This window comes from Macrobrachium nipponense, chromosome 31 (genome assembly GCF_015104395.2).
Source record: "Macrobrachium nipponense isolate FS-2020 chromosome 31, ASM1510439v2, whole genome shotgun sequence".
In the NCBI taxonomy this organism is placed as follows: Eukaryota; Metazoa; Arthropoda; class Malacostraca; order Decapoda; family Palaemonidae; genus Macrobrachium; species Macrobrachium nipponense.
The window spans coordinates 23,558,476-23,581,353 of record NC_061093.1 but is presented as its reverse complement, the minus strand read 5'-3'; the positions used below and the strand labels follow the sequence as shown (position 1 = coordinate 23,581,353).

The window sequence follows — 22,878 nt, the reverse complement described above, 5'->3', positions numbered from 1 at the left end:
TATGTATTTCATTTAAGCTCCGTTTTTAGTCATCCACGCAGGTTAAAAAAGGGAAAAGTTCTTTTCTCTATACCAATTCTTTCTTCCTGGTTCCTGGTTCCTAAGCGCTTACTCCACAAACACAGTACCGGACGCACTACTCGCGTCGTAAGATGCAGAGCTATTCAGCTTGAAAAGAACATTTCTTCTTCTTCTTCTTCTTCTTCTTCTACTTCTTCTTCTTCTTCTACTACTACTACTACTACTACTACTACTACTACTACTTCTTCTTCTTCTTCGTCGTCGTCGTCGTCGTCGTCGTCGTTTTCTTTTTCTTCTTCTTCGTGTGACTTATGCAAGTCCCATTTTTTCTAACCTTGGAAAATGGCTTAATTAAGTCTTCAGTTTTTTACCGCATGGCCTGCATCATACACCATGGTATCTACTTCTGTATATCTGTTATTCAATGTGTCTTCTTTCATATCTTCTTATTTTTCTACATGTGATGCCTAGAAGCTTCAGAATTAATCATCTTTATTAGCCTCTTTTTCCAAGCTTCTGGGGATATTCTCATTTAACCCTGTGTCTTTCATGCGTCTTTCAGCTTCTTTTATCCCCCTGTCAGTTTCATCCCCGTTTATTTCTTTCATTAGCCTCAGTATCAACTCATTTTATCAGTCCTCTGACACTTCTCGTTGTATCATAGTCTTCATTTCCAACAATCCTATTCACCTTTTAGACTACCTCCTGCTGCATTAAAAGCTATGGAATCCTTACTCCCTATGTCATTTTCTATTTTCCCAGTTTATTTTCTCCAGTTAGTACTTTTTTGTCAACTTTTGCTAAGTTTTTTTTTCTGCTTCCACCAAGTTATCAAATATTTCACACTATTTCTGTTTCTAATACCTGTGTATTTTATACTCTCTGTTGTGTTGAGACGTTCAGATTTCTATGGCTTGTGTTTTTTTTTTATCATTATCATATATAGCTCCATTTCTCCATTCACTATGTTAGGCTAAATCTATGTTACTCTTTGAAGTTCACCCCGGCCTCTTCACATCTGTTAATCTATATTTCATTATATAAGCCGTCAATCTTTAGCAGCATAAGATTATTGTTGCTTATTGTTCCATTTAAATATTCCACCAGGTATTCCAAGAATCCCACTTGGTCTTTGGAAGAAGTTAATAACCTATCATTATTTTTAAAAGAGTTGCCCTAAAATATCGTTTTCTATATTCCCTTCATCAGAAAACTTCTTTTAAAGGGGATTATTAACTAAAGTCAACTAACCCCTTACTGTGTCATTATTTGGTGCATTGAAAGGAAAATTGAATTTTTTTAAGGATATAAATAACCACCACATACGCAATGCGTTTATATGTATTTATCTGTTTATTTATAGGCCTTAGAATTATTGAAATAATGGTTTTGAGGTGAATTTCACTGAATTATCTAACTTTGCTTTGTGTCAGTTATCCCAACAGATGACGCTACAGTAAGCGTACTTGAATTTGCCTTTAGTGTGAGGCTCTGAGCATAATACAGTGTTGTCACGCGTAGGTCGATTCCCCTTCGGTAGGTGAAATCTGGGGAAACATACGGGAAAAAAGACCTTTAATTGTGTAGGAGAATTCAACTTACTTCCTGTATAAATATGTTTTTTTCTTCTATATTCTTAAGAAAAACAAAATGAAATGTTATTAGTATCTTGAAAAATATTGAACAGCCCAACGTAATATTATTAAAAACTCGGTAGCCTACTGCTAATTTTAAAAAAACAGTGTTTCAGGTTCAAATCGATATAAATCTCAGTTTAGTTTCAGTCTAGCCAGTTCCTGATAAGGGATGTGAGAGGAGCTTCATTATTAATTATGTAGCTTTTTTTTATTTTTGTAATTATTTGCCTACCGTGCCCAATGATATAGGAAGGAATGTGAAAAGGAGAGCTGGGCTTTAAGCTGGTCATCTAGTGGAAATCACGAGAGGAAGCACAATGGTAGCTAGACAAGCTCTTTCTTTTTCATTGCCTTGCAAGGTGAGGGAACTTTGAAAAAATACACAGACAGTGAACCTCGTGAAATTCTCAGTGATTAAAGGATTTTTAAATGTTACATCGATGCTTTTTTTTATTAGAATAATCTAACGTTTATTTACTTCAAGACAGATGTATTAATAGAAATGTATTTTCAAAGGTTACCGAGTAGAGTAGGCAACACTTTTGTTACATGCATGAATTTTGCAATGAAACAATAAAAGAAATTTTGTTCATTTATTTGTTTATAATTGTGGTTGTAAAATTTAAATTTTCATCTTTAAAAGGAACAAAGTTTAGTTCTTAATGTTGAATCATTATTTTCAAAATAAGATAATTCACGATTTATTTACATTTTCTTTAAATGAATTGAATTTTCATGCATATTTTCTATGACTGAGTTCATTTGCCTGTACCTAGAATTCGGAATGTTTATTTTTGGTAGGAATTGAAACTAAAATGTAATATTTTATTTGCACTTATCCTATTATTATAGTTGGTGCGTAGGGGGAAATCGCCTCTGATGTGGTGGAAAACGGTTTTAGTGGGCGGCGTCACCGACTCACTGTGTCAACACGGTCATAATACCTAGTGAAGTCTTCTTCCCTTCGAGATCCTTGTTCTGTTAAGTTAATTTGTATGATTTATGTATCACTAGAAGAACAAGTCGCCGAAGAATTCTGTTACTTCTTAAGCAGTATTCATGAAGTCAGTAGAAACGAGTGCTTTTGCAGTTGTGCAGTGACCATTACAGTGCTTTTAACTCCTTTTAATGTTCTAAAGGTTTGGTTTGAGTTTAGTTGCTTTTGATTTGCTTGTTTTAGGAGTAGACGATAGTATTTGTCTGTAAATTGTGAGTTATAGGTAGTAAGATTTATTTCATGAATTAAGATAGTACCTAGGTATATGTTATGGGTGGGCTGTGGCCTTGTCTAGATTTACCACCTTATAACTGCTTGGGCTTGTCTCAATTGGGGGACTTTTTAAGTGATGACCCTCATTAAAGGGGGTATGAGGCTTATGTGGAGGTGTGGATTTTATTTCACTGGACATGGGACTAGAATCCTGGGGCATAAGGATTCTTTGGTTTAGCTAATTTGCCCAAAAGTCCTTGAAGAACGAGCATTGAATGTTTGGTGCATGTTTTGAGGACTGCTAAAGTTTCTATAACCAGATCTTATCTAGCAAAGGCAAAACCTATTTTTGTTGTACATGAACTGAAAGACTTGGAACATCCTGTGATCAGATTATACTAGGCTAGCTTCCTAGGTACCTAGGTAGTAATTGATCTGGAGCAGGAACAGTAGTATTGTCGTCATACCTAGGTATATCTTCTTAATAAACCCCTAAAAGTAAAAGTAACTACCTAGGGCTAGTGGGCAGTTTTCAGTTAATATAGGTATAGGCTAGGTGGGGCAATTTTTTTTTAGGTAGTACCTAGTACCATGCAGAACATACCTAGGCTAGGTAATACCTATTTTGAATTTACTAACTGATCTTGGACCAAATAGGTATACTGAAGTTTTAAGAACCATGGTGACGATTGAAGAGTAGCCTAATTAGTCAGTTGGGTGCTTGACTAGCCTACCTCTTAGGTAGCAATGGAGATGGGTTTTTACTTTTATTCTAAAACAATTTTAATCGAAAAATTAGTACTACTGTAGGTGTTGTGTAATTTAAGTGTAATTTTAAGCCTTTCACATAAATTTACGATAAATTTCATTGGTGTAGTGTAATTTTAAGCCTTACACACAAGATTAATTTAACATGTTGAAATTTTGTATAGAAAATTTACTTAAATTCAGTATAGGAAACTTTAGCTAGTTTCATAAGCAGAAGCAGTGAAGTTGTCATAGGCTAGATTATCTGTAATCCTGTTGATTGATGTAAATACAGAAGTGTGTAAAGGTACTAGACCCTTTTTGGGCTTGCTGCAGAGAATGGGTAATGTAGGACACTATCCTAGAGTGAAGGAAGGTAATTCTAAGCCTTCATTCCGCGGTAAAGTAGACTACGGCAGTTTACTTTTTCGTATGTTACTTTACTTACTGAAAAAGAATTTATAAGTAATCTCTATTCGGCAGACTGTGATTAAACCGTAATTTACCTTTGAAGACTACATGACTGTACAAGGGGTGTGATGTACCAACGTACATACGTGACAGTACAAGGGGTGTGATGTACAGATTAGTTACAGGCAACCAGCAAAATATTACCTTTAACTTTTAAAGCAAGTAAAATAAGTAAACTGACACAGTCTACTTCAACTGAACTATCTTCGAAGTTTGGTTCGGGGCCAGTAAACTTAAACTGACATTTTTTATTTGTGGTGGGGGGGTGTGGGATACATAACCAGCAGGTAGTGTAATATACAGGTTATGATACTAACCTAACCTAACCTAGAAGAATGTGTTACCTGACCAAGGGGCAGAGCCTCCCCCATACCCCTCCCTAAAGGAAGGCAAGCTTAGAAGTGTAACTTAGGTAAAGTTTGTGTCTGAAACAAAAGCTCTCCTTAGTCTCCTATAACATGGCGTATGTGCAGTAGGACTCAGCGTCGTAATATCAGTAGCAATTGGTGGATTTTGGCTCTTAACTGCTCCATTATCAGTTTATTTATCGCATTGTTTCTGTGTTTATTTGGCGTTTCAAATGTCATAAATAAGAGGAAATAACACATCACGGTAAAACTATCCTCCATGTTATACCCCACCCATAACCCCGCTTTCCCATTGGGCCTCCTTACCGTAGGATGGGGTTAAGGCTTAATTCTCCTAAGTGTTTTGCCTTCCTAAAACCCCACATTCCCATTGGTCTCCCTTACCGTAGGATAGAGTTCAAAGGTAAATTACAGGTTAATTACAGGTGTGCCAAAAAATATTACTTTAAATTCTTGTTTAGGAGGTAAAATCCTACAATAGGAGGTAAAATTCTACAGAAAAATTTAAACTGCCACAGTCTAGTTCACTGCGGTACAAGGGCTTAGATCTACCAGAAGGAATGCTTCATGGTGTGTGCGACAACTTTACTTTCACTAACCTTTGACTCTGGATTTTTATTGGCTGATAAGGGAGGCCAGGGTTTCTAGTTTGATTGCAAATTAGGTAAAGATATTTTATAATTTGGGTGACCATTTATTTACCATATTTGTTAGTGGGCTTTTGAATGTGGCAATTACATACGTAGCCCTGTTTTGGTAATTAAGTTTTAATTTTGAGTATGTGACATTTGAAAATTAGTTTTAAAAGTATAATGTAGTTTTAAACCCTAAATGCAACAGATATGTATACAGTTAAGTCAATATTGAAGTTTGGTCCATAAGTTAATATTGAAGTTTAGTCCAGTAATAATAGGAAACTGTTAAAGAATTGTCCTGATACAAATACAAATGCGTAAGGCTACCTGAGGATCCATTGTGGTTTTACTGCAGAAGGTTAGAAAATTAAGAGACTTGAGGAAATAGTACAGTGATTCTGCTCCTAAATAGTACAGTGATTCTGCTCCTAACTTTAAATACGGAAGTAGCCTGGTGAATAGCCACACCAATAACTTACCACAGTAGGTATAAGGCTGTTTAATAGGTGCTCAGTATCTCTAGTTTTTATGGTGAGAATGCTTATTTACCAGACTATTTTGAATTTGAAAGCTAAAGCCCCTGTGTGCTTCAAGTTGCCCTCAGTGTAGCTTCTGCTAAAATTTAAATAAACTTTAGAAAGAATGCATACGTATAGGAATTACATACGTATAGGAATTGTACGTACATAAGGGAATTGTATGTACAGTGATGCTAAAATCTGATGCAACATGATTCTTTTTGTATCTTTCAGAGTTTTAAGATCCCAAGTAGTAAATTTTTTTCATATGTGGAAAAGTTTGAATTCACAGCTAGCACTATTTTCCTTATGGTTATAAATTATCCTTTTTATGCATTAGAGTAAATCTTAGTGTGACTTTGAACAGAATTTTTTTCCCCCACAAGTAAGATTTATGAAGGTTAGTAGTGCCATCTATGACAGCTTGCTTAACATGCTAATCAGGCTGGTCAATGTAAACCACCTATGCAGCATTATAACAGACCTAATAGGCTCAACAGCAATCTTAACATTTTCAAAACCAGTGTATGAATTGCATAGTGTTCTTTGATTGTTTAATCAAGTTTGTCTGAGCTACCTAAGAAGAAAAAAAATAATCTAAGCCTTTTGAAATGTAATCTGTTGCTCATGAATTTGTTGAAGTTACTTTTTTTGAGGAATAATTCCTGCTTGCTTTTGGTGTATAATTTACTTTCATAAGGTAACAGGACTTGGAATATTGTGTAGATAATCTAGTTTGCTTTCTGCATATGTTTTCTGGCCAGAAATTTATGTAGAGATGTGAATAAGTGTAAATTAAAGAACTCTAATACACTGGACTAGGAACAATCTTGGCTTTGACCAAGAATAATTGCATAAGCCATCATTTTTTAAATATTTAAGAAATTTACTCTAGCAAATAGTCTCTTAAAGATTACATTCACTACTTGAAGACTGTTACACCAGGTGTAAGCACCTCAGTGGTGTGATCGGTATGGTCTTGGCCTGCCGCCTCAGTGGCTGCAAGTTCGAACCTCTGGCATTCAACTGAGGGGATAGTTTTGAATTTCTGGCTATTAAAATTTCACTTGTGACATGGCTCGGAAGTAGTGTAAAGCCGTTGGTCCCGTTGCTGAGTAACCACTGGTTCCATGCAATGCTATGTTAAAAAACCATACAAACACACACCAGGTGTTTGTTGCACTGCCACCAATGGTGGTCACTCGTGCTCTGCTCACATGTTTATATTAGTGGTGCATTCTACTTTTGTATACATATTTACCATATTTCAGGGTTTGCTAAAACTAATAAATAGGACCATTTCAAAATTTATGCTTGCTGTGGAAGCAATATAATGAATTTAGTTTTTAATTTTTTCTTTTTTTAACTCAAGTTTTGAAGACTTTTGATCAAATGCATCTGTATTGAGTGAATGGACATTTTGAAACTGTTTGAACTTTTCCTGAAATTTGTATAAACTTTACATTTTCTTAGTTTTGAAATGACAGATTTCACTCTTTATGAAACATTTTAAGGCCTAATTACATGTATATGAAACATGGAGCCTGTTAGGTTGACAGTGAATTTCGAATCAAATTCTCTGCAATAATGTAGCATTAGTTATGAGCATAACTGACATAAGGGACTTTTATGTACATAAGTATATCTTAAGTTTTACCAGACCACTGAGCTGACTAACTGCTCTCCTAGGGTGGCTTGAAGGGTTAGATATGGTTACTTAGCAGTGGGACCTACAGCTTATTGCGGAATCCGAACCATATTGCAGTATTAATTTCTATTGCCTAAAATTCCTCGGATTTCACGTCTGCAGAACAGGGAATATAACCCAGACCCTGATATGTATGTACATACTTTAGTGAATTATATAAAAGCCGAAACTTGAGCACAGTGTAGGTAAAGGAATTCAAAGCAGCTGGTCAAAGTGTGTGTGAATATTATTACTAGGTTATCTCAAATCTATACATGAAAATAGTTTTGCAAAGGCTGGTCAAGTAACCAAAGCAACTTGTAATGTAGTGACTTGGTCAGTATTCCTTAGTATATTAGTACTTTTCCAGTCTAGTATGTACTCTATGAAATTTTGCAGAAGCTGCTCCAAAACATGGTGTTCAGTACCTTCTACAACTGAAGTAGTCTAAAACCTATCACAGTAGGTAAGCGAATTTGTGCATGATGCCTATTATATATAGTCATGTCTTCCCTTTGGGGTCCTTTTATGTCTGGTTAATTTGTATGATTCACATATTGAAAGAAAGTTGCCAGAGAAAGCCAGCTACCAAGACAGTACTCAAGACCTTGGTGCAAATTGGTGGCCAGTGCTTTGCAGTAGTTTAGAGCATTAAACTGTTCTTTTAATATTTGAAAAGTATTAGTTTTATTGGTTTCGCTTTGCTTACTTTGGTAGAAAATTCAGTGATTTTTATTTAGGTTTAAGTATATGGGGTTGGCTTTGGGTTTAGATTTAAAAGGCTTGTACCAGGCTTGGGCTTGAACCAAATGCAACCCTAGAGTTGTAACTCTTCGAAAGGAGTGAAGGTTTGATGTGGACTGATTCCACTGGACACAGGACTATAAATCTTGGGACTTGAAGATCCACAAGCTAACCAATGTCACTAGTGGGTAGTTTGTTAGTTCGTATAGTGACAAATTTGAGGAAATGTTCTATGATCCACTTAATTCTTTAATTTGCCAGTAGTCCAAGGTTGAGTTTGGAGAGTGTGGTGCATATTTTGACTGCTTAACTTTCTAACCTAGTCTAATCTTTAACTAGCCTAGGCATTATTGTTGTGGTACATTTAACAGTATTAAAGGTTTCTAAACAATCATAACTTTCTAACATAGCCTAATCTTAACTAGCCTAGGCATTATTATTGTTGTACATTTAAGTGTTAAAGGTTTCTAAACAATCCTGTGTCAAGACGAAATTAATGTAGAACAGAGGTTTTAGTCTGGGAACTTCTCTCCCAGTGGATAGTTTTCCATAAATATTTGTCAAGGTATTGTCAAACTAGTGCTATGCAAAACAATTGAAGGCTAATAGCTTGAACTTGAGTGTTAAAAGTACCATTGAGATGTGAATTTTGCTTTAAAGATGGTTAATGATGCAGTTGGATTTACCCCACCCTAACCTAACTCGCCCAATTAGAGGCTTCAGATCTTACTGAGCCTAATGCTCCAACTATCCTTTTGTAGTGGCCAAGTAAATGGTTCCAAATGCTAGGATGTGGCCCCAAACTTAATATGGGTTTATCTACCCGACAAACTTCAGTGAGTTCATTAATCTTGACATGATCTGGAGTTGCCCTCATAAGCCATGACTCTTTATCCCAGAGTGAATAGTAGTCTCCTGGCTTCTCTTGTCCCACTTTCACTAATTTTTATTGGTTGAGGAGGGTGTGGAAAGGGTTGCTTTATTGACAATAGTTAAACGGTTTTCTTCATTTGGGTCTCTGATCTTGCCCCATTTGTTGGTGGGCTGTAGAATTAATCTTAATTAGCCTATAGATAGCATTAGAAGGATGGGTTTTGATATAACTTCAAATTTATACTTTGGTTTTGATTTAATTTTATGGAAGTATTAGATGTGTCAAAATAGTAAGTACTATTGTGTAATTTTGAACCTTATATGCAGTATACAACTTTCACAGTTGTTAGAAGCTTGGTAAAGTCTATTATTGAAACTTAAGTTCCGAAAGTGCAAGCTGTGAAAAGTTGTCTTAAACTGTAGTCTTGATTAACACAAACAGTTATGTACATGGCTACTTGAATGTCCCTTCTGGCCTTTTAATATAGATGGTGGGTAACGTGGGACACTTTAATCCCAAAGTGAATGGATGTTTCTTTGTTTGTCTAAGCCCATTTTACTCTCGCTAACCTTTTAGACTTTGGATATTTTGTTGACAAGCAGTTAGGGTGCGGGGGTTGGAGTTTGACTGTAAATGACGTTAACGATAAGTTATTTTTTTGGATGTCTGATTTTACCATATTTGTTGGTGGGCTTTTGAATGTGGTAACTAGCGAGCCTCGTTTTGGTAAATGAGGTTCCTTATGTTAGGTTGCATTGAATGATAGGTTTTGACTTCAATTTTAATGAGTATTAGTGACATCAAAAAGTACAGATGTGTAGGTACATGAGGTTCCCCATGTTCCAGTGAAGGATAGGTGTTGACTAGATTTAATTTTGATGAGTATTAATGACTAAGTTAGTACAATTAGTTTAGGTTAATGAGGTTTCCTATGTTAGGTTCCACTGACTCAAATTTCATTTTAAAGAATAATTTAAATTTAATTTTAATGAGTATTAGTGACATAAATTTAGCATTGATATTGTGTGGTATTAAACTTAACACTACACATTTTTACTGACACATTTTTACTGGAGTTAACTTCTTTAAGATTTGTCAATTTAAAAAGTTTGAAAGTGGAACCAGTATTTAAAAAGTTAAGTGGAAGCGGTTAGAAGAATGTATACGTATAATGATGATTGACACAAACATGAATGTATAAGGCTACCTGAGCATCTTCTGTTTTACTACAGAAGGTGAAAACTAAAATGGAAATGTGGAAATGATGCAGTACGATTCTATGCATAATTTAAGTGGAAGTAGCCTAGTGAATATAAGGTGTAGAGCTTTGCCATTACCTTGTTGGAAAAGTCCACTTACTTTTTAACAGGTGCACTAAGCTTCTAGATTAGTGTTCTTGGCATAACTATTTGCATATTCAAGCTAAATTGCCTGCAATCTTGGAATTGCTTCAGGTTGCCATTCGCGTAGCTTCTGCTGAAATTGAAAATGTAACTAAAGATAATGCACACAAGAGACTTGTATACAATCTGTAAGTAAATGCATAATGCTGATAGCCGACTTCAAAGCAGCTAGTCAAAATTATTAAATTTCTAGGTTATCTCTAATCTACTGAACTTACAGTAGTTAGTAAGGGCTGTTCAAATAACAAAGGCAACTAACAGTAGTTAGTAAGGGCTGTTCAAATAACAAAGGCAACTAGTAATGAGGTTCCTCTGGCAGTTTAGTACTTGGTATTAGTGCTCTCCAGACCAGACCTAAAAATTTCCAGACCAGTTATCTATGAAAATTTATGAAAGCTGCTCCAAATCATGGTGTTAACTAGGTACCTTGTGTAGCAGTTGACAACCAGAAAGTTGGATATGAATGACAATATGTTGACTGTTGAAGCAAGCGAAGCATTGTGGTACAAACAGAAAACCTTTAACTATTTGTTGTACTTTGAGATTCCTAGTGAAGTTTGGAAAGTGTTATCTTTTCTTTGCAGAGAGTGGTTTAAATAAATTTTGTGAGGTATTAGTATTGACAGAATACAAACCATTCCTAGCAACAAAATCTGTACCATTACCAAAATAAGTGTTCACTGGACTACTTGAATAAATATTAAAAACCTGCCACCTGTGATCTCTTGAACCAATAGGTAGTGTCTTTGACCAATAGGTGGTCTTTTGACCATTAAGTTTAATTTTTTACTAAAATACTTGTTGGTGTGCCATTGTGTAGAATGGCTAAAAACTATTCAAATGAGTGCTGATGTGGTAATTATGAAGGCACTAAGCTTGTCCAAAGCTTGACCCAAAAATTAATTTACTTTTAAAAAGTCCTATCAGGAGATATCACATGAAGGTACTATAATGAGTTAATTCAATTGAATATTCATTGTAACTTTAATCAGTCTGTTACTCAGATATTGTAATTTATATTTGTGCTATCCAACCCAGTGCTTGACCTTTGACCTAAATACTATATTCCATAACATATTCTGCTATCCACATTAAACTTCATAAGTGACTAATGCAGCTTCATACATCTGGAGCCCAGAAAAGTAATCCGTTAGCTTTTGAGTTTGTATGAAGTAGGTGACCAGGTTAATCTCCTTCAATGTTATTTGAATCAAATTCCAGGTATAAATTATTAGAAAAATTTAGCTAAATGGTTGCTGGAACAAGGTAAAGCAGATTAATACTATACGCACATACACAAGCTAAGCCACCTTGTTACGGGACTGGTATTTACAGTTCGGTAAAATTAAAGTAAATCTTTTATGTATACTTTATACAGATGACTTGCTGATTAAGGCATGGGTTAAAGCTCTTGTGATGTGGCAATTTGTAAGAAGCAGTTTAGTCTGTTTAAATATTTTTCTTTCAGACTTTAATGGGCAGTGAACGAAGGTAGGCTGATAGTGAAGTTAATCCTGCCAAGTACCTTGTACACTTTACCCTGAAGGGCAAGTAAGGGATGTAATGTTAGAGCATATGAAACTTTCAAAGAAAGGTACTTTCATTTGGAGAACTTGGAAAGCATAGAAAGTGAAGGTTGTTTGGTAGATAGGGCTGTTAACTAAAGTTTGCACTTAAGAGTTCTTTTTAGGCTAAAGATTTTTAAGATTCTCAGCTTAGTGTGGAAATTTAATAAATACTGGTTCTTGCTTTGCTTAGCATAGTATTTTATGATGGTAGATATGCTCGCTTAACTGTCCTCCTAGTCCACTATTGATTGTTCATGAAAAATTCTCATAAATGGTATAAATGGATCAAAACTAGAAAATTTTAATTGCATAGCAAGGCATTACTTTAGACCTAAACAGTTTTCCAAGAATTATGCAGTTTGTTTAAAATAGCATGTTCATTTATTTTTTTTTTTATCAACAGGTTCATGTATAGTGTTTAAGAATGGAATTCTGTGGATCTGTGTGGTTGCTAACATTACTTGCAAGTTTTAGTAGTGCTCGATGGCTCCCAGGTAAGTTAAAATATTTCTTGCATTTAAAGGAAAGTTTTCAGTGGTGACTGTTTTGTATTCAGTATTGACTGGCTGAGCATTGTCATTTCTGGCAGATAGGGGTCAGGATACAAATAGATTAGTTTTATTTTTTAATGTTGGTTACTTAATTCTTGCAATTAAATTATTTGGTAGTCTGTTGATCTGACCAAAAGTTCTAACCGCATTCTCAATTTTTATAGGTGCATATATATATTGAGTTCTTAGTTTAGAGATTGAGCGATATATGGTTTTAACAATGGTTTACAAACCAATGTAAAGACTTTTCAAAATACTACAATGTTTTTTTATTCAAAATATACTACATCGAAGTTAACTGAATTGGTTTAGTTTTGCAAAAGCTGTCCTAGCTGGTGACCTAGGTATGACAAATTTAATTTCATGAAAGTTTAATCAAACCTTGATTCCTTTCCAGTTGAAGGATATTTCAGTTTTATCTTGTTGGTGAAAATCTGCAGTGGAATTGGTGACTTGAACACTTTGGCTTGAACACTTAATCTGACAGATCTCTACCCATTACTGTAATTTTGCAGGAGTTTATTAAAAGCTAATTTAGAAATTTAACACATCTAGTGAGAATATTCTAACCTATTCCAGTTTTTAAGTTTGTGCCTTTTGACCTGTTGTACCCTAAATTTAGTATTAATGATTTGACAGCAAATTGTATTGCAGTGGAACCTCTGTTTTCCTACATCTGTTTCAGAATGTCTACTGAAGTCAGGAATTTATAAAATCCAAGGTTGTAAATCCAATTAATGCATTCCAGACACCCACAAATTAATACTGTTTATAGGGGAATTGTTTTACATACAGAAAATTACTAATGGTGATCAATAAAAATTTAACCTACCCTTTACAATATGTATACAGCATGGAAGACAGGAGGGGTTGTTTAGCATACAGAAGACAGAGGATGGGAGAGGGAGGAGGAGAGTTGATTGTAAGGGGGAAACACCCTCCAGAAGGACTTCAGATATCAAGGACCTATCTGGGGTGGTTTTTATTTATACTGAAAATCTGTAGTTACTACCCTTCATTTTTTACTGGCACAAGGACAAGCTTGAGTTGCTGGACCCCTGTCGCACAACGAAGCAGTCCCGAGTCGTTGTGGCATATCTTCTTCATAATTTTGTTGGAAATAGCCTATGGAAAAAATCTTGGGAAAACCATGCCATACAAAACCTGAGGTTTGACTGAACTCCTGTGGTATTTTGTTTTGCCATTATCAAACCAGATCAGACCTTGCTGGTAAATGTTTTGATAGTCTTTGGTGTTATCCCCATTAGCTTCATTTTAGTGGCTTGGCACTGGTTAGCGCCACCTGTGCAATGGCACCAGATATAAGTATCACCAGTTAAGTATCCATGTGCATACTTTCCAGAGTTAATGGAGTTTGCAAATGAGCTGAGAATTTTAGCTTTCATCTCTAGTTTGAAGCTTTAGTTTATTGGAAAGTTATTGAAAACTGTTTACCCACAGTTCCTAAAATGGCAGTATTTTAACTTATGTAAGTGTTTAAAATTTTAAGCGTCGTTAAACTTGGCTGTCAGATCAAGTGGGCGATTGTCAAAATACGTACAGGCAGTCCCCGGTTATCGGTAATTCGGTCTTATAGTGCTTGTCTAGCGCCATAAATTTGGCGATTTATGGCGCCATAATGGGCAGTTCTAGTTATTGGCGCCATAAGAAGCCTTATGACATGCCATAAGGGTTCTTATGGCACCACCTTAAGTCCCATTATGGCACTATAAATAACCTTCGGTCAATGGTGGCTGTTTTTACTGATCTGCACACCACCCGGAACGGAACCCCTGCCGATAACTAGGGACTGCCTGTACTAGTCAAAATCTGAATGTGTTTTAGTGATCAGGTTCTATTTAGGGCTGACAAAAATTAAATCCCTGGTAAAGTTCACGCAGTTCGTAATAGAATTTTGGCTGTCATAGGTAGTAATCCTATTCAGTTATTGAAGGGTTGAAACTGTAAGGGTTAGGAGCTTCAGTGACATGGGCTTGGAATGTTATCAGGGTCTTTGAACCTTGCCTTTCAATTGCCTTTTAAGTCTAGGTAATTCTATGGTTTGACCCTTAATTGTTTTAATACTGTAAATATTTAAAAAAAAAAATTGGAGTAGAATTACGTAGATATAATTTTAGTGCATTAGTTTTGATAAAGCTGTTTGTGAAGTATACAGATACAGGCAGTCCTTAGTTATTGGTGGGAGGGTTCCATTCTCAAACTGGGTGCTGATAAGCAAAAACTGCCATTTACTGAAACGAGGCCATTTATGGTGCATATGGCACAGAGGTTCAGTTGATGGTGCTTCTGTTACCTGTTATAGCACTGATAACAAACTGCCTATTATGGTGACATAAAATCCATGAAACCGGATCCCCATTAACAGTGCCAATAACCAGAGACTGCCTGTACAGTGGAACCCCTCTTTTCGTACATAATCTATTCCAGAACCTTCCAGAAAACCGTAACTTACAAAAACCAAAACCATAATTCCCATAAGGCAGTGGTTCTTGACCAGGGCTGCTCGCACCCCCTAGGCTGGTTCCTAAGGGGTGCGAGGATGCCTGTGAATAATTAAAGTAAAATATATTTTGTTAATTTCCCAGACAAAAAAAATTTTACTCTGGAATTTTTTCATGAAAAAAAAGTAATCTATATGAATGAAGATAAAAAAAAAAAAAAAATTATCAATACACGTCACATCAACTTTGTATTTTTTGCATTTTTCTGTATTTCAGCATTTTTTATATTACGGCAATCGGGGGCCGAGAGAACTGACTGCTGATTTGAAATGGGTGCATAAACTGAAAAAGGTTAAGGACCACTGTCATAGGGAATATATAAGTAAAATTATACTCCACACCCCCAAAAATATTAAATACAATTTATAAGGAATAAATATGGTTTACATAGAGAACACAATGACGAAGTCTAATAGTGTATGGAAGACAGCAAAAGGGAGGAGGGGGGGGAGAAATTTTGAAGGGGAATCTCCCTCCAGGACGACTTGGACTATCAAGGACCTATCTGAGGTTACTTCTCTTCATTTTTTAGTGGAACTATCTGGGGTTACTTCCCCTGTGGGTTTTTACTGGCACTAGGACCAGCTTGAGTCACTGGACCCCCAGGGACATTTGTTTCTGCAGTCTCTAAAATTGGCTTAAAGTGAAGCGCTGCATTGTCATTGAAGATGTTTGAGACCTGGATTACAACTTGGTTGGGATAATTTTCCACAATCTTAAATCGCTCCACTATGTAAACATGTCCTTAATCACTGAAGTAGGCATATTATGTTTGCCCATTTACTTTCCGAGTTTTAAAAACCAGTGTCTCGTGGCCTTAAATTCACTAACAGCACCACTTGTAGGCATTTTCTTACTGTGATCGGCATGCAACACCCTCCAACACTTAGCTAGGAGGCCTTAAGTTTTTTTATTTTTACAGAAGGGCTGGCACTTGAAACTTTCTTTGGCCCCGTGATGGCTTATTTAGCAGTTGTACTATTTTATGATAAAGCACAAAATAAGCATAAAGCACAAAAAACTACACAAAAGCAGAATGGTTCACAAGAAAACTCTGGATGCTTTGTTTGGGTACTGATACGGGCCCTAGTCATTCCTGGAAGGAGCATTTCTGATTGTACGAAACCAGACAAAATTTTGTCGGTCTACAAAAACCAGTGTACAAACACACAGGTTCCACTTTGTGCTCTATCTTGAAACAATAATGTATTTAAGAATTTTCTTTTAATCCTTGATTCTTACCATAATAAAAGTACTCATCTAAGATGAAAGATTTTAACTTTCTACTTTTACCTTGTCAGGACCTACAGAAACTGTGAGAGAAGATTGTTCTACTGCATGGGAGTGCTGTAGCTTGGAGTTTTTATCAGAACAGTTCAATAGTTGCTGTTATGATCATGGATGCTGTCCTCTCTGTGATAAATTTTGGCCCAATGGTAAGCATTATCTTAACTCTGAACCAAAGTGTGTGTGTGTGCTGCTGGTATGAAGAGGTGCTGATGGTCTTAATCTGCCTAGGCATTAAGGAAGTTTTTCTTAACTATATACTTTCATGTTAGGTGCTAGTTTCATGTTAAGGTTTGGACTCCCATTTGGTACAGGAAGTGACTCCCAAGGTGGCCGTACTGCATGTTGGAACCCTATGAAAGTAAAAAGGTTGCATGTCTGAAAGCCTATAAAAGTAAACTTTAGTTGGCACATAGGTGGGTGTTAGGAGAACTGGAGACCGCTAAGAGCTAGCTTACCCCCAAAGTACTTTATGTATTATCTCTTGAGATTCTAAAGAAAGCAAATTATATGGGTAAAATTCTTTGATTTTAGAAAACTCAAACTAAGCAAATAGCTATATTAGTAAATAATTACTAGTTACACTGGTGAATATGAACATTGGAAAAAATGCATATTTGGTGAATGTAAATAATGAAAAAAAGGTTTTGAATACCTTACTGGATTACTGGCCAGATAGATCACATTGAAGAAATTCCTTAAGGGGCCGACTGGAACCTTTATATATGGGGGTATAGGGCGACAAATGCAGTGATGAAAAAATTTTGAGCTTCATATGGCAATTGAGAATACGTATACAAAATATTTCTTCAAAATTCCTTTTGCTTTCGTAGTTACAGGGTAATTAGTAAACATAACTCAATAAGCCTAAAACATTCATCCGTACAAGAAAATGCAATATTTCTTCCATTATCGTAAATTTTGATAATTATTGTCAAAGAAATTGTGAGAAATGGCATCTGTAGAGATTCCGTGGGTCGCAGAGGGGATTATAAAGTTGAACCATTATTCAGTGCGAGCACAGACTTAAAGTAGACTACAAGTTTGCGTTTCACCTGACATTCGCTTGCTTTTACTTATGTTTATCTATGTTTCGGCAAGAATTTAATCATGCCAATGAGGAAAAGACTAGGAAAACATCTCGCTAACATAAAGACGAAGAAAATTCGCTCTTAATATGATTACAGAATATCATGTGTGATATTGGGGTAGTTATTGGAGAGAGAGGGAGGGTTGCGTAGTAAAACTCCCAGTCTTGCCTTAAGCATACGTCACACTGTCTCCCAGGCTACGATCTTTGAGCAAAGGGATCTTAATTTATGATAAATAAGTTTTGGTTTATTAATACCCAAAAAGGAATGAAATTCATAATCATGATTAATCAACGTTCTTTGTAAAAAGAGAGTACAACTTCGAATTTCACCTTGACATTCTCTTGCATTTACGTTATTTTTGTTTCGGCAAGAATTTAATAATGTCAAAACTGAAAATATTAGGAAAACATCTAGCTAACATACAGAAGAAGAAAATTACCAGAGAGGGAGAGAGAAGTGAATGGCAACATCATATATCTGACCATCCATTATTATTTATTAACATTGAAGATATAAAAATACGAAGAAAAACTTTTGAACGCCCGTATCTCAAAACTATAGTAATTGACTTTCAAATTCTATCTTCTCACTTAGTTTTAAAGCTATAACATTGGAATTTGGTGTATGACTCGGAAAGACATTATAGAACAATCAAATAAGCACTTTTTCCAATTTTTGTTCTTTTTTTTTTATAAATTGTTTTCCTAATTTATAGGGTTTATTTTTTTACCATAATGAAAAATTCATATCTAGCAAAAAAATGACTTTTAGAAAAAAACTCAAATATTTGAGTGGTCTACATCAGGTCTATATATGGTAGTAATCCCAGGTCTTAATATAAAATATCAAGGGAGGAGATAATTTGAAAAATGGTTATTTTCGGGGTAAATCTCCCTGGTGTCACAAAACCGAAGCTCGGAGGCGAAAATAATGTGCAGTTTGGAGATGTCCCAAGTCACCTTATTAAGTGGTATGATTATCGAAGTCCTGTCCTTAAAGAATGGCATTAGCCGGCCGGCCCCCTTAAAAGTTTAATGTCTTGTACAATTAGTAAATCTTGGGATAAATGTGTAGTTAGTAAAATCTTAACCCATTTTTTACTTTTTTTTTTTTATCATGCAACAAAGCTGTAAGATTTAATTCAGAACAAATTGCCTCGGAATCTATTTTGTAAAATCTAGCTTGACATTGTACATAATGCATTTTAATTAATAGTAATTCATTAATTTTGACTTTTAATTCTTTGTGCTAGAAAAGTACTTGTTGCTGCTTGAAGACTAATTGTAATTTATTTTAACTCTCTGGATGGACATTGTGGGTTGCTATATCAGCCTTCTGATGTAGCAAGATGTGATATAGCATCTTGCTATATCTCTAGACTAATTTTTAAGGTAACTGTAGCTTTATCTTCCAGGATGTATAATTTTTAAGGTAACTGTAGCTTTATCTTCCAGGATGTATAATTTTTAAGGTAACTGTTGCTTTATCTTCCAGGATGTTTCTACAATAATAAGAACTATGACTTTGGTACTGTTATAGAATACAGTCCAAAAGAATGTAAAAAGCTAGTGTGTGTTGCAGAGGTATCGACCTTACCACCATACGTAAAAGGAATTATAATGCAGACTAGTTATAATTCAGGGATTACTGGTAAGTGACCCTTTTTTTTTTTTTTTTTTTTGCATGATTTAACAAATGCTTGTGCATAGATTTGTGTACTGTAATGGTGTACTGGTATTTCAGGGGCCACCTGCATGACTACAGTGAACACAATTTGTGTAGATGATTTTGGCATACTTAGAGCTGAGAATGAAGAATGGTTTGTAAGCTCTACATGTCAGCAGTGTTGGTGTAAAAATGGTGTCATAAATTGTCAGCGTACAAAGCGGCCATGTCCTTTACCACCCCACCCAAACTGTATAGCTATACCTTATGGCTGCTGTCCTAAGTGGGATTGTGGTGGTGAGCAAACAAGGTAAAGTGTTTAATGTATCTATATTTAAAGGTTTACAAACTTACTGTGAATGCAGTTTTACTGGTAATGTTAAATTTTATTTGTGGTTTCCAGTAATCCTTAGTTTTTGGCAACTAGGATCACCACAAATTTGGGTTTGCGTTGTAAGTGGATGTTGATAATGATTGGTATCTGTAGAAAGTAATTTCTTATGGTTGTTTAAGTAACACTGGTAGTTGGCCATTCCATAAGGTGGTGAAATCCTGCAGCTAATCCAAAGAGCTATGCCTCATGGCTGAATTTCTGCATTCACTTATTCTTATATTTGTTAAATGATGCAATAATTTTGTTGCTCCATTTGTAATATTTAATATGTAGCATGAATGTATTGTATATTTTCAGTGGTTGTCCAGACCCAAATTCATATGGCAGAGAATGCATCCAGTACTTTGACCAATGCCAGTCTGACAGAGATTGTGGTACAGAAGAGCACTGCTGTTTAGTTGCTGGTTGTGGAAAAGAATGTATTAGGTATGTAATCCTTGTTTGTGTAATATAAAATGCTGTAGTATGTACTGTATATTGAAACAAAGCAAACGACTCTACAGGTGGCCCGCGGTTAACTGCACAATCGCTCGGCAGCAAATCTGTTTTACAGCAGTCTTAAAAAATATTAATTATAAAAAAGCATTTTAAGGTGTTTTTACCGCAAAAATTTTGGTCAACAGCGTCGCTAGCGCAGTTTTCTCAAAAATTTTGGTCAACAGCGTCGCTAGCGCAGTTTTCTCAGAGTACATAAATTTGTAGAAATACCGTTCAGGCCATAAAGGTTATGCAAATTAATTTAAAATTTATTGACCTATTACATAGGTATTAGAGTAAAATATATGCCTCTGATGCTGTTCTATGCTGAAAATAGTGAAAGAGTGCAAATTTAGCTATGGATATGTCTTATTTATAAATTTTCATGCTTTTGTTTAAAATATATGAAAATGTATTGGGTCTTTTTATTTCTGCACAAATATACAAAGGCAGCTTTTGAAACTGCCCTTCACTTTTTCAAAAAATGATTTTTCATGTTCGTTCTTGTAAGCCACCGCCTGAAGCTCTTCTGAAAAGTTAAAGTATGAAGTTTAGAGATCATTGTCTGTTTTTAAAGGTTCATAATTTTTGTTTAAAATGTGTATGAAAATAGTGTTAATGAAACTTCAGCTTTTTGTTAAGTTTTCATGCCTTTGTTTAAAATGTACATGAAAATTGTATTACAGGGTATTGGTAAGTGGATGTTGATAATGATTGGTACCTGCAGAAAGTAATTTCTTATGGTTAAGTGACACTGGTAGTAAGCTGTTCCATAAGGTGGTGACATCCTGCTTCTAATCCAAAGAGCTGTGACTCATGGCTGAATTTCTGCGTTCACTTATTCTTTTATTTGTTAAATGATGAAATAATTTTGTTGCTTCATTTGTAATATTAAATATGTAGCATTGAATGTACTATTGTATATTTTCAGTGGTTGTCCAGACCCAAATTCATATGGCAGAGTATGCATCCACTACTTTGACCAGTGCCAGTCTGACGGGGATTGTGGTACAGGAGAGCACTGCTGTTTAGTTGCTGGTTGTGGAAAAGAATGTATGAGGTATGTAGTCTTGTTCATGTGTAATATAAAATGCTGTATGTACTGTATATTGAAACAAGCAAACTACTATACAGGCAGCCTGCGGTTAACGGCACAATCGCTCGGCCGCGAATCGCTTTTACAATAGTCATAAAAAATTCATTAAAAATAAAGCATTTTAAGGTATTTTTACCGCACAAATTTTGGCAGACCATAAAGGTTATGCAATGATATTTTAAAAAAAATTTGAGCTATTACATAGGTATTAAGGTAAAATATATGCCTCGGATGCTGTTCTATGCTGAAAATAGTGAAATTGATTGCAAATTTAGCTATGGATATGTCTTATTTATTAATGTTCATGCTTTTGTTTAAAATGTGTGAAAATGTATTATGTATAGGGTATTTTTATTAATGCACAAATATACAAAGGCTACTTTTGAATCTGCCCTTCACGCTATCAAATGTTTTTTCATGTTAGTTCTTGTAAGCCACCGCATGCAGTTTTTCTGAAAATGGTAAAAAAAAAAAAATAAATTAAATTTAGAGTTTAACCTTTAAAGGTTTATGATTTTTGTTTAAAATGTGTGAAAATATATTGTGTAAGGTATTTTTGTTTTTGTACATAAATATAATTCAAATTAAGGCAACCCTCCACATTGTCAGAGGATGTTTTTTAATGTTTGTTCTTGTCCTCCACCGTTCCGAAAAATGCATGGTGTTATTTTATAAATTAGGGAGCTAATTAACTTTTTGTTAATGAAACTTCAGCTTTTTGTTATAGTTTTCATGCCTTTGTTAAAATGTACATGAAAAATGTATTACAGGGTATTTATTTTGGTTTTTGTATATATATGATAGTGGCAGTACGCATGTCCATTTGAAGTCTTTGTAACAGCCCTTCACATGAAGACTATAGGCTGTTCAGTCATGCCCGAATACTATTTTAATTTATATAATTGAATCACGATTTTATAAATTTAAATTTGTTGCATAAATTTATTTTAAGACAAAACTTGCTTATGCATTCAATTTTTGCAACACTGCAATTTGTTTTTCCATGGGATAGAAGTAAAAAATATAATTGTGCAACTGTCTTATTTTTGTCTTTGTTACTCTAGCAGAAAATTGAGGTACGACCTAATGAGCTCGAGATGCCATTGCTACCTAGACGGCATAGTGACGAAAATTAATATAAGCTCGGAAGAAAAAGTAAATATGCATATTTTCCATAAATCCTTTAAAGTTATACATTACTTCACTGTATCCAGTAATATTCTATGTATTCTCATATTGTATTATAAGATACTACAGCAAATCTAAGCCAGTATTCTGTGGAGCAGCCAATGTGTTGGTTCGCAATTGGCTGATGGCGAATAAGAGTTTGGTTCACCATATTTAATGCAATTCTGAGCAAATTTTCTTGCTTCTAGTTAGCATAAACGAATATCTAGATTTGAGACAAGGTTATTACGTTGGCAGCAAGTTTATTGCATAAAAAATTAAACTTATTAAGTTCATTATTTTCCTTTATATCATAATACAAACTTTAAGTTATTTATCTTATATTCGCATGAAACCAACAGTAAAGTGTGTTTTTTAAAACAGCAGTTTTGATTAAAATCATTTTATCTCTTATTTTATCTACGGTTGTGTTTGATGGCATAAGTTTACTGGAGTTTTATCCTTGTTGCCGATGCACGATAAGTCATTAGCAGCTTTAACAGTTTTCTCAGCTTCAGTCATAACTAGGTTTAAATTTAGCAATATATTTCCCGATTGATCTTTGTTCTATATTGATCTTTGATCTATAGCGAATAAAGTTATTACATTAAGATCTGTTCTATTCCACATAACTTCATTTATAACTACGGTAATCATGTACTATAGTACGATGATTGAAATAAAAGCCAAACGGATGTTATCCAATTCAGTTTTACTTAAAAAAAAAAAATTAAAAGAATTT

At 34.9% G+C, this 22,878-nt stretch overlaps 1 protein-coding gene across 2 annotated transcripts in view; it reads left to right on the top strand.

The window, feature by feature from the left end:
* The first annotated feature begins 2,644 nt into the window (after positions 1-2,644).
* The window catches only part of LOC135206694 (peroxidasin homolog pxn-2-like), a 123,225-nt gene continuing 102,991 nt past the window's right edge, over positions 2,645-22,878 (top strand). The window contains exons 1-7 of one of the 2 annotated variants that reach the window (XM_064238115.1): positions 2,645-2,797; positions 12,287-12,377; positions 16,258-16,392; positions 18,832-18,987; positions 19,081-19,312; positions 19,694-19,822; positions 20,805-20,933. In XM_064238115.1, coding sequence (XP_064094185.1) covers positions 12,308-12,377; positions 16,258-16,392; positions 18,832-18,987; positions 19,081-19,312; positions 19,694-19,822; positions 20,805-20,933 — 851 coding nt within the window. In that variant the 5' untranslated portion in view covers positions 2,645-2,797; positions 12,287-12,307. The remainder of the gene's footprint in view (positions 2,798-12,286; positions 12,378-16,257; positions 16,393-18,831; positions 18,988-19,080; positions 19,313-19,693; positions 19,823-20,804; positions 20,934-22,878) is intronic. The other variant, XM_064238116.1, reaches the window with a different exon arrangement.